This window comes from Callospermophilus lateralis, chromosome 1 (genome assembly GCF_048772815.1).
Source record: "Callospermophilus lateralis isolate mCalLat2 chromosome 1, mCalLat2.hap1, whole genome shotgun sequence".
NCBI lineage: Eukaryota > Metazoa > Chordata > Mammalia > Rodentia > Sciuridae > Callospermophilus > Callospermophilus lateralis.
The window spans coordinates 212,921,590-212,932,833 of NC_135305.1; the positions used below are offsets into that span (position 1 = coordinate 212,921,590).

Below are 11,244 nucleotides of genomic sequence, written 5' to 3' on the forward strand. Positions count from 1 at the left end.
TTGGAAGAATTGAGAAAATCAGATGAAGTGAAAAACTATTGAATATCAGAGAAACCAGGAAGCGGAATAAAGGGAGTTGTTAAATGGTAGAGGTTGAAATCAGAGCGATAAAACTGCAGGAAATAAACAGAAAGTAGAAGCTTTACATTCCCAGTCTCATCAGAAACCCCAACTCTGGCTCCAAGGCTTTGCGGCCTGCAGTCCTGAGCATGGGCTTCTGAACCCTCCTACAGTTTCCCTCCAAAGAGTCTTCTCAGGGCTCCCTTCACATCCTCATTCCTCAGACTGTAGATGAAGGGGTTCAGCATGGGGGTGACCACGGTGTACATTACAGAGGCTGTTGCACTGGAGGGTGAGCTCTGGGCTGCAGCAGAACTAAAGTACACACCCAGGCCTGTGCCATAAAATAAGAAGACCACGGAGAGGTGAGACGCACAGGTGGAGAAGGCTTTGTACCTGCCCTGAGCTGAAGAGATTGCACGGATGGAGGACACGATCTTGGAGTAGGAGTAAACGATGCTAGTGATGGGGGCACCTCCCAGCAACACAGTTACAAGATACATCACAGCATCATTCAGAAAGGTGTCAGAACAGGCAAGTCGGATCACCTGGTTGAGTTCACAGAAAAAGTGGGGGATTTCTACGTGTTTGCAGAAGGAAAGTCGCAACACCATTAAGCTTTGTAACAGGGCATGCAGGACACTCAGGATCCAGCACACCAGAACCAGCAAACCACAGAGCCTGGAATTCATGATGACAGTGTAGTGCAGTGGGTGGCAGATGGCCACATACCTATCATAGGCCATCACAGTCAGGAGGAAGTTGTCCACCTCTAGGAAAACCATGAAAAAGAACATCTGTGTGATGCAGCCTGCATAGGTAATGGCCTTGCTCTGTGTCTGGATGTTCACCAGCATCTTGGGGATGGTGGTGGAGGTGAAGCACATGTCCACAAAGGACAGGTTGGAGAGGAAGAAGTACATGGGCGTGTGCAGGTGGGAGTCTGAGATGGTGGCCAGGATGATGAGCAGGTTCCCCAGCACAGTGACCAGGTACACGGAGAAGAACAGCCCAAAGATGAGGGGCTGCAGTTCTGGGTCCTCTGAAAATCCCAGCAAATGAAATTCTGATACTCTTGTATTATTCCCTGGTTCCATGTGGTAGATATAACTACCAAGAAAAAAAATAACATGACTTCTTTTCACACATATAGATACCACTGATTTGGTTGAATGGGACTATTTAGCCACACATGATGGAAAATACCTATAATCTCATGGGCTCCAGAGGCTGAAGCTAAAGGATTACAAGCTCAAGGCCAGCCTCACCAATTTATTAAGGCCCTAAGCAATTTAGCAAGATCCTGTCTCAAAATAAAAGGACTGCCCTGGTGCAGTGGTAAAGTATCCTTGGGCTCAAATCCCAGTACCAAAAAACAAAAACAAAACCAGAAATGGGAGAATTTATATTTTCCAGCCAAGAAATTCATTTATGTTTTATTTCAGGGTCTGTCACCCTAGGGCATCCCTAGTGCCATTACTGAGTAGGAATTTCTGTCTAACTCTAAGCGTTTATCCGTAGCTCATTCATTGTACACTTTTAATAAGAAATTACTTCTTACCATGGAGGAACACATGCAGAGTTCTGGACACGTTGCAGACGCTGTCCAGGCCTCCACAACCAAAGCTCCTATATCCCAATGATGGACAGAGCACATCCACACAGAGGCAAATCACAGTCTATTGCATTTTGGTGCTAATCGTATATCACAAGTATTGGCAATTGTGCTCCCTCACTGAATTATACACATCAACTCCTTGTGGTCCTTTAAATATTTACAACTCAATAAAACTGTTTTAAACAGAAATAATCACATAGCATGACTGAGGGTGAAGCAACTATGAGAAAAACAAAATCAGGTATAATGGAGAGGTTGTGTGTGTGTGTGTATGTGTGTGTGTGTGTATGTGAGTGTGTGTGTGTGTGTGTGTGTGTGTGTGTGTGTGTTGTGTGAACTCTTGGCCTTCTCTGTGTTTGCAAGTGCTCTCCACTAACCAAAATCCTGAGCCACTGGGGCTGCTGTTTTTTTGGTTTTCCAAACAAAAAGAAGCTGAAAAAGAACTGAAAGAACTGAAAAAAGATGATATACAGCAAGCTTAAAATATCAGTATGAAATAAGAATCAAATTGACAAAGACTTTGTCACACTAGGATATAGCAGATAATGTTCCTACGCCATTGTGACAGGTGATAAGTGCTCAACTATTTCTTAAGAATGAATTGAGAGTGAAGTCTAGAGCATGTGGACATTTCATATAACACAGTTAAATAGCCACCTGATAGGAAAATGCTAGATGGTAGGATAAAACCTTATAAAACAGCCATCTGTGTCAGAGAAGATGAAGTTAATCTCTAGCTCACACATTTACCAAAAATCAGATTAAAGAAACCTCAGTGTAAAAATGAAAAAATAAAAGTTGAGTATGTACATCTAGACATTATATATAAAATTTAAGGCAAGACACTCAGGTATAAGAAGACAAACACATATCAAAACATACAATTTGAAACTGTTTAATAGTCAAAAAATTACCCCAATAGTCAGTGGACATAAAAATGTATGAGAAATGGCTTCAGACTACCAACTTTCCACTGTGCTGGGACAGGGGGGCACTTCCTCCTGTGACTATGGACAGCTGCAGTTATCAGGACTCTCTGGCTAATCCCCTGGCCTTTCCTACCTCTGCTGACCACCAGCCTTCATTCTACTATACTGAGTGTTAAATTTTCTCTTATTTATTATTCTGTACATGTTGATGGGGTTCCGTGTCACTTCTTAATACATTCATTCAGCGTGCACTATTTGAAACAAAATAGAATAAAAAATCTAAAACATCCAAAGGAAAGATGTAAAATAGGAATTTTTTAATGATATCAACATGGGTTATGAATATTCAAGAATACACTGCCAAAACCCAGAAATAATAAAAAATGAAGGAAGTCATATAAACTGCACATGGGTGAAAATATATAAAGTTTGAATAATCTCTCATTAAAAAATAATGTACATTAGAATATGATAAATAATGACAAAATGTGCTTGGATCCAGTGGGAAATAAACATGAATGTTTTTTCAATGATGCCTAAAGGTGATGCCTTTCTAAGCAATGAATCTGATCAGAAAACAACAAAAGACACAGTAAGCAATACAGAGATACGAAAACAAGTTGGAAATGTTATGCAATGTGACATAGCACTAGGGGTGCACAAGATGTTCACTACCATTTTTATCTAAAGCAAAACCAGAAAAAGAAAGAGTATTCATCACTCATAGTTTCAGAAAAGGCAAATACAATTACTAGATAGACTAGAATTTAAATTAGTTAAATATTTTCACACTTTCCCAACTAAAATATCTCTATATGCATTAAAATAGGCAGTCTGTAGAAGAAAAGAATTCAAATAATCTCTTTAAAAGGCTATCTTGGAAAGCAGAGGGGTGGGGGACTGCTGCCAAATACACCATAGAGAAACCGACACAGCCCTTTGCAACACACCAGGAAATAGCTAACACACCACAGGGATATTCAGCCTCATAGGTTTCAAATCATTCCACAGTAAAGCTATAGGCATATCTCTATTTGCCTATCAATTATGTTTTTTAATGTTACTATAGAGAAAACAGTACTTTAAAATCTGTGCTCCATGAATTTTTGTAGTGAGATAATTTTTGCAAGATCCTTAACCAGGATTTTTGTATATAATAAATAGTCAATCAATTATTTCTCATCTTAAGCACACACATATTTTAAAACTGCCCTAACATAACTTCTTGTCCCTCCACCCTTAATCCCTATTCCTCTGCTCCCTTAATTCCCAAGATCCCTGGACTCCTGTTCTTTCTCTGGAAGTTCTGGATGCCTCCCTCCCATCTTCTCTTCAGCCTCTGTTAGCACCATTTCATGGTCATCAGTGAACCCTGCATTAACCAGTGCAATGACCATTTCTCAAATAACTGTTTTGAATCAATGCAGCCTGTGATATCAGGACAGTAGGTGGCCATAGCAGCCCTGCTCTGGGCTAGGTAGGCCTGGGTCTCCACTGACCTCAGCTAAAGAGTCTCGGGTTCCATTCTCTCTGCTGCTCTCCTGCAGTGTCCACTGAGCTCTCAGACTCACCTGGAGACCAACTCTGGGAGGAAGGTCCCCCTGTGGATGTGCAAGGACCTGCCTGGGTGGGCTTGATGGTGACTGAAGCTCTGACCCTGGATAACACAGCAGGAAGGAGTCCAGTGCTGGGCTCCTGGGCACCCAGACCTGAGACCTCAAAGGACATCACCACATCCTGTCCAGCACAGGGCTGTGCACTGAGGACCATGTCAGAGCAGAGAGCCACAGCTCCCTATATCTGCTCATTAGCTCATTTCTCTCTTGTTCCCACGAGGGACACTGGCCTGGAAAGACAGGAAATTCTTCCTGTGGATTCTCTGTTCCCAGGAGACCCATTTATAACCCAGGGAACCTAGTTTTTATTGCTCCTCCATGGACCCACCTGCCTTCCAGAGGTCCAGCTTCCTGGCATTTCATCCCTCCTGTGACCCAGTCTGACACTGATGAGCTCATCTTTGTTGGAGCTCAGGTGTCTTCAAATCATAAACCTGTGGTGTGAAAAAAGTACCAGAAAATAGTCATGCCATCTTAACAAGGTTAAGAATTGTGTTCCGGTGGCAAAAAGCCTTGGTCATTACACTTCTTGCCTTCACAACCAAAACACTATCAGGAAATTTGTAGTTTTAACAGAAGTGAAGAGCTCCCATTCAGCCTCTCATTTTGAAATATTTATCAAGTTGAGGTGGTTAGTTTGTTTTTATGCACCCTAGCCTAATGCCAACACCTGATAGGAACTGGGCAGTATCACTTTTACTGAAATCTATTCTATGAAGTCTGTTTTATGTGTTAGTACAATTATGAACTACATCTCCACTGCAGAAACAGGGCTGACAAATGTTAGACACCAGGTAGGGACTGGCCAGACAAGGTGGCACACACCTGTCATCCAAGCCACTCCAGAGACCCATTTAGAACAATTATAATTTCTAGGCCAGCCTCAGGAACTTAGTGACACACTCTGTCTCAAAATAAATATTTTTTATAAAGTACAAATGGGACCTTAATTTGAAGTGAATCCAGAGGTTGTCTAATACTGGGATCCATAACCTGACCTTTTATTATTATTTTTTTTTGAGCCAATATCTTGGTAACATTCCCAGCCTCAAAGTAGCCAGCCTGTCTTCAAACTTGGATTCAAGTAGCTGGGATTAAAGGTGTGCACCCCCTATCCTGGTGAATACTCTACTCCAGGGATATGAATGACAACTCATATAATTCTATAAAAAGGCATTTGGTAGGCAGCATAAGGATCTCTAGAAGAAGTCTAGATCCTACTTCATAGAGCTTTTGAATATGTTGGCGTAAAAACAATTTTTCCAAAACCCCAATAAAGTACACTCACATATTAAGTAGAAATTATCAAGAACAGCATTTTTCTTTTTCAAATTTTTTATTACTGCTTAAAGTTGTAGATAATACATGGGTTCATTCTGACAAGTCACACATGCAAGCAAGATAATTTGCTCCACTTTGGTCCCTGGTTCTTTTCTTTTCCATTCTTCTCTTCCCTCTATCTCTTCCCTTTCCTCTATTCTACTAGTCTTCCTTCTAATATTTACAATTTTTAATTATTGCTTTATAAACGTACATAAAGGTGAAACTCACAGTGGTATATTTATGTGACATAGTATAAATTCATCGATTTCCTTCCACCATTTCTCCCTTTTCAAGTACCAATATACAAACAAATGATAATGCAAAACTGTGACCTTGGATGACTTTCTATTACAAGTTGCAAGAATTGCCTTAGTTCTGAAGGATAGATTTTAAACAGAGAGAAAATTATGCTTTCATAAAGGGAAAGAAACATGATTAATTAACACATTATATGTCATGTAGTAACATGTTAATTAGAAGAATTTTTGCCAATACATGAGAGAAATGGTAATTTTAAAATATTTCTGGTCTGATATTCAGAATAACTTTTGGAATAAATTTAGAAAATCAGGACAACAAAGCAAAAAATTGTTGGATTTCAGAGAGTTCAGGAAGCTTAATAAAGTGAGTTGGACATAATTGTATAGAGAGGTTGAATTTAGAGTCATGAAAACTTCAGAAAATAGAATGCAGACATGATGACCATTTCACATTCACAATAAACAAAAAATCCAACTTCTGGCTCTAAGACTTTGCTCCTGCAATCAAAGTCAGGTACTAGTGAAGCCCCAGGGCAAGAGGCCCTTCTATAGTTACCCTCCAAAAAGACTTTTCAGAGATTGTTTTATGTCCTTGTTCCTCAGACTGTAGATGAAGGGGTTCAGCATGGGGGTGACCACGGTGTACATCACTGAGGCTGTTGCACTGGAGGGTGAGCTCTGGGCTGCAGCAGAACTCAGGTACACACCAAAGCCTGTGCCATAAAATAAGGAGACCACGGAGAGGTGAGACGCACAGGTGGAGAAGGCTTTATACTTGCCTTGAGCTGATGAGATTGCACGGATGGAGGAAGCTATCTTAGCATAAGAGTAAAGGATGCCAATGAGGGCAATAGAAGCCAACAACAGGGCAATAAAATACATCAACATATTATTAAGGAAGATGTCAGAACAGGCAAGTTGGATCACCTGGTTGAGTTCACAGAAAAAGTGGGGGATTTCTAAATGTGGGCTGAAAGATAGTCGTAACACCACTAAGCTTTGTAACAGGGCATGCAGGACACTCAGGATCCAGCACACTAAAACCAGCAAACCACAGAGTCTGGGATTCATGATGACAGTGTATTGCAGGGGGTGGCAGATGGCTACAAACCGGTCATAGGCCATCACAGCCAGGAGGAAGTTGTCCAACTCTCCAAAAACTAAGAAAAGGCACATCTGGGTGATGCAGCCTGCATAGGTGATGGCCTTGCTCTGTGTCTGGATGTTCACCAACATCTTGGGGACAGTGGTGGAGGTGAAGCAGATGTCCACAAAGGACAGGTTGGAGAGGAAGAAGTACATGGGTGTGTGCAGGTGGGGGTTTGAGATGGTGGCCAGGATGATGAGCAGGTTCCCCAGCACAGTGACCAGGTACATGGACAGGAACAGCCCAAAGATGAGGGGCTGCAGTTCTGAGTCCTCTGAAAATCCCAGAAGAAGGAATTCTGAGACCCTTGTATTGTTTCCTGATTCCATGGAGTGGATATAACTACCAGAAAGAGAAAAATAACATGACTTCTGGTCACACAGATGAGCAGCACTGATATGTCTAATATGTTAGTTTATATTTCCTGTCAAGCTGGATTTCTACACTTTGTTTATGCATCTGTCCTCTTAGGACATTCCTCGAGCCGTTAGTGCTGAGGAACTGCTGTCCCGCTCTGATCCTTTTCTCCAGAGGGTCACTTATCCTGCAGTGATAATGATAAATTATATCTTAACATTGACGAAGTTTAAATGGAATGCTAACCACGTCCTAGGAACTGTCAGTACTCGAATAACAAAAGCTCCTACATCCCAATAATGGGCAAAGATTATATGCAGATAAGTAAATCGTAATCTATTGCCTTTTTGTGCATATTCTTGCCCATGTTAACTTGTTACCTTTGTTCTCCGGATTGTACACATTAATCACAAGTGGTTCTTTGAGTATTAATTATGCCTCAAGAAAGCTGTTTAAAAAAGAATCTTATAGCATGTCTGATGGTGAAGGAGCATGAAGGACACGAAGCAGATATGAAGGAGAGAGCAGGGCTGGGGATGAAACCCAGGGCTTCCTGTGTGCTGAGCAGGTGCTCTACCACAGACCTGCACCCCCAAGACCTAGTGCCGGTATTTTTAAGGATGTTCAGGCAAGATCTGCAGAGAATGTAACACTGGAACAAAGACCTCAAGAGGGTGGTGCAAGAGGCAGGAGGTCATCGGCTGAGGTTTAGCAGAGAGAATAGTCAGTGCAAAGGGCCTGAGACAGGAACTTATTTCAGGTGTTCAAGGGCCTCAAAGACCCACTCTGAAGAGGCCAATAAAAAAGAGGTGTGTACATGTAAGGTTTTTCATACCTAAGTGTCTTTATATAAATAGTTTTATAATCAGCTACCTGATGATAAAAATAATATTGCTCATTTACATTTTTATAATACATTTTATATGTGTTATTTAAAAAAAAAAAAAAAGGTATAATGACAAGGTATGGTGTCACAAGACACTGAGGAATGAGGTGGTCTCTCTGCTGGGGTTGAAACTGCCAGACACCAAGTGACCTTCATCCCCATTATGTAAACTGTTAATTTTGTTGAAAGGCAGCCTGGGAAATGAAACGGACAGGCCACTTACGCCACCAATGGTCACATCATAGGAATTACCTTGGAATAGGAGTCCAGTGCCCTGCCCCGAGGATGATGCACGTGCACACACACACACACACACACACACACACACACACACACCACGACACTGCTGTGGCCTCTGACCTCACCACTCTGTTAGGCTCCTAGTGTATACAGTGCAAGCTGGCCAGATCAGATTAACTGTTCCCTGATGCAGAAATGGCAGCCAGGACGTCCTTCCTGTAAACCTCCTGTTGAGAAGTAGACATGGAGAAATTACTGTTACAGCTTGGTAGATTACGTTCTGCATTTTAAGAACATGAGGGAGGTGGTGGGAGGGAGACAGAGAGACCAACAAATACAGCGAAGAATAGAGACACGAAGTGGGCATTGGTGGCTGGGGAACAAGGCAATGACCTCAGAAGGCCCCTGAGAGACTGAAAGGAAGAACATGCTCCTTGATTCTGGCTCCAGCCCAGGGCCCAGCCCCTGCAGGTCCTGCAAAAATAAGAAAAGAGAAAGAAATGTATCCAATGTCAAAAGTAGTGATGTATTTATGGGTTCAATACCTTATAGAAATATGACCCCACAACAAAAATGACCAAAGGTGACAAGTTAACAATGCCTCAAAGGATACAGGCAAGGGACCACAAGTTTACCATAGTATGCATGGAACTGAAGAATCTGGTTTTCCTGCACGTGTCCCCTATTTGACTGATTGGTTTGGAAATAGCCCAAATGGGCGAGCTGGGCCCATTTCTCGCTTTGCTCATGTGGTATCTTTTCTTGGGTTTAGGGATTTAATGTCTATTTTTATTTTTTTTGAAAAATCCAATGGGTTTTTTTCAACCCTGGTTCTGCTCCCTGTCCAACCTGAAAATGTGGTGACAGCTCCACCACATTTGATCTGTGATCTGTCCTAATGCGATGCCGAGGGCGCTGTGCTGTGACATGTGTGTACTGCCGTCGTTAATCTATGCTCCTGTCATTCAAGATGCAAATCAACAGATACGCGCCCCTTAGTGACCTTTCCATTTTCAGAAAGGTTTGCAAAGTTAGGTTCAGAGACACAAAACAAGTGTAAGAAAGTGAGAGACTGAGTATAAATACAAGGAGGATGAAGCCCGACTCATCAAGGTGGTTTCCAAAGAACTGTGTTAAGCAAAATTGAATGGAGCCCCCAAAATAAACTAAACCAGGGGTTGGGGGTGAAGCTCTGTGGTGGAAAACCTGCCTTGCATGGGGCGGGGGGGCTGGGCTGGATCCTCTGCACTGCAGAAGAATAAAAAGTAACAATTAACTGATACCAGAATATGGCCGACAATGTTCCTGTGATACTCTGGCAGGTACTGAATGCTCCGTTATCACTTGCGAGATGAATCAGGATTGAGTTTGAGTGTATGTGGATGTTGCATGTATGACAAAGGTAGTGAGAAATGTTAGAATAAAAGTTTAGATAAATGGCTGAATGGAAGAAAATGATGTTGGACCTCTCCCTCATAAATTTTAACAATAATCAGAGAAGTTAAAGACCTCAGTGCAAAAAATATGAAATTCACTTTAACTAAACATCTAAAATTATATGTAAAATCTCCAGTGAGCAAAATCATTAAGGCAAGAAACTCAGGAGTAAGACCAACATAGGACACTAAATAAAATTTACATTTTTTATGATCAAATGTATCATCCCAAAAGTCAAGGAAGAAACAATAATTTGTAAAAAAAAATCAGTCAAAATATTGACACTGGAGAAACATGGGTCAATAACAATAACAGAAATCAAAATGTTGATGAAATATACAAATATTTGCTAAAAGTCAGTAAAAGTTCAAGAAAACAAGAATTTTTTTTTCACATCCTCTAGCTACAGAAGATCTGTACCAGTGATGGGGGTTGGAATTTTTAAACAGAAGCAAAGGGGAACCCTAATTTGGTGGCAGAAATGTGCCCTTATGCCAGGTATTGGGAACAATCTGAAGACAGCCATAAATAGTAAAAGTGCAAGTATCTTTAACTCAAGGTCTCTCCATCTCTCCAATATTGACATCCTGGGACAAGTGATTCTTTGAGGTGGGGGCTGTTGTGGGATGATGAGCAGCGTCCCTGACCTCTCATGACCCCTACCCTGTATGACAACTGAAAATGTCTCCACTCCTTGCCCAGTGTCCCCCAGGGGACAAGTAACACTCCTGGTTGAGAAGCACTCTTTGAACTTAACAATAGCAACATATTTTTGCAGCATTGGTATAATAGCATATTAATGAGAAAGACTATGAAAGTCCATCAAAAAATATGAGTAGCACAGCCTCATTTGCAAGATGGCCCATCCTTTGAAATGTCTGACTTGCATGATGTTGGATGATTTGTAGAAAGTTGATAGGAATTATTGAGTGAGGAAGGAAAGAGGGATAATTTAGAAAGCATTCCACACTAAATACCCAGAGCATTAACGAGGGGCACAGGATCTCATTCAGACATTTGTATTAAAGGTGTATGTGAGTGTAGGCAGGCCTAATAGAGAGAAGAAATGTGTTAGAGAACTAATATAATGGAGAAGGACGGCATTGATTAAATTAGTGTAAGAGTAGCAGTTTTTTTCTTTAAAGTAATGAGTTTGTGGGTTTTGTATTTTATTTTATTTACTACATCTTATCAATTATTTTTTTTTATGTTTGGTTTCTGTTTTGGCATTTTGTCTTCTTTTGCAGTGCTGGGGACCAAACCCAGGGCCTTGCACATGCCAGGCCATCGCTCTACCACTGAAGAGCATTCTCAGCACAGTTCTTTTTTATTGACACATAACAGCTGTACAGGTGACTGGAGGAGTGTGAT

The 11,244-nt window shown here is 41.3% G+C and overlaps 2 protein-coding genes across 2 annotated transcripts; both read right to left on the bottom strand.

Annotated features, from left to right (window-relative positions):
* Positions 1-227: 227 nt before the first annotated feature.
* Positions 228-1,157, bottom strand: LOC143386804 (olfactory receptor 7A10-like). Its single transcript, XM_076841633.1, has one exon. The coding sequence runs from the start codon at positions 1,155-1,157 to the stop codon at positions 228-230; it is 930 nt and encodes a 309-aa protein (XP_076697748.1).
* A 5,201-nt stretch (positions 1,158-6,358) lies between these two features.
* LOC143386807 (olfactory receptor 7A10-like) lies at positions 6,359-7,282 on the bottom strand. Its single transcript, XM_076841635.2, has one exon. It carries the CDS (start codon positions 7,280-7,282, stop codon positions 6,359-6,361), a length of 924 nt encoding a protein of 307 aa, XP_076697750.1.
* Positions 7,283-11,244: the final 3,962 nt, after the last annotated feature.

Coding starts and splice junctions, on each gene's coding strand:
- LOC143386804 (XM_076841633.1), bottom strand. CDS start 1,157: ATGGAACCAGGGAATAATACAAGAGTATCAGAATTTCATTTGCTGGGA.
- LOC143386807 (XM_076841635.2), bottom strand. CDS start 7,282: ATGGAATCAGGAAACAATACAAGGGTCTCAGAATTCCTTCTTCTGGGA.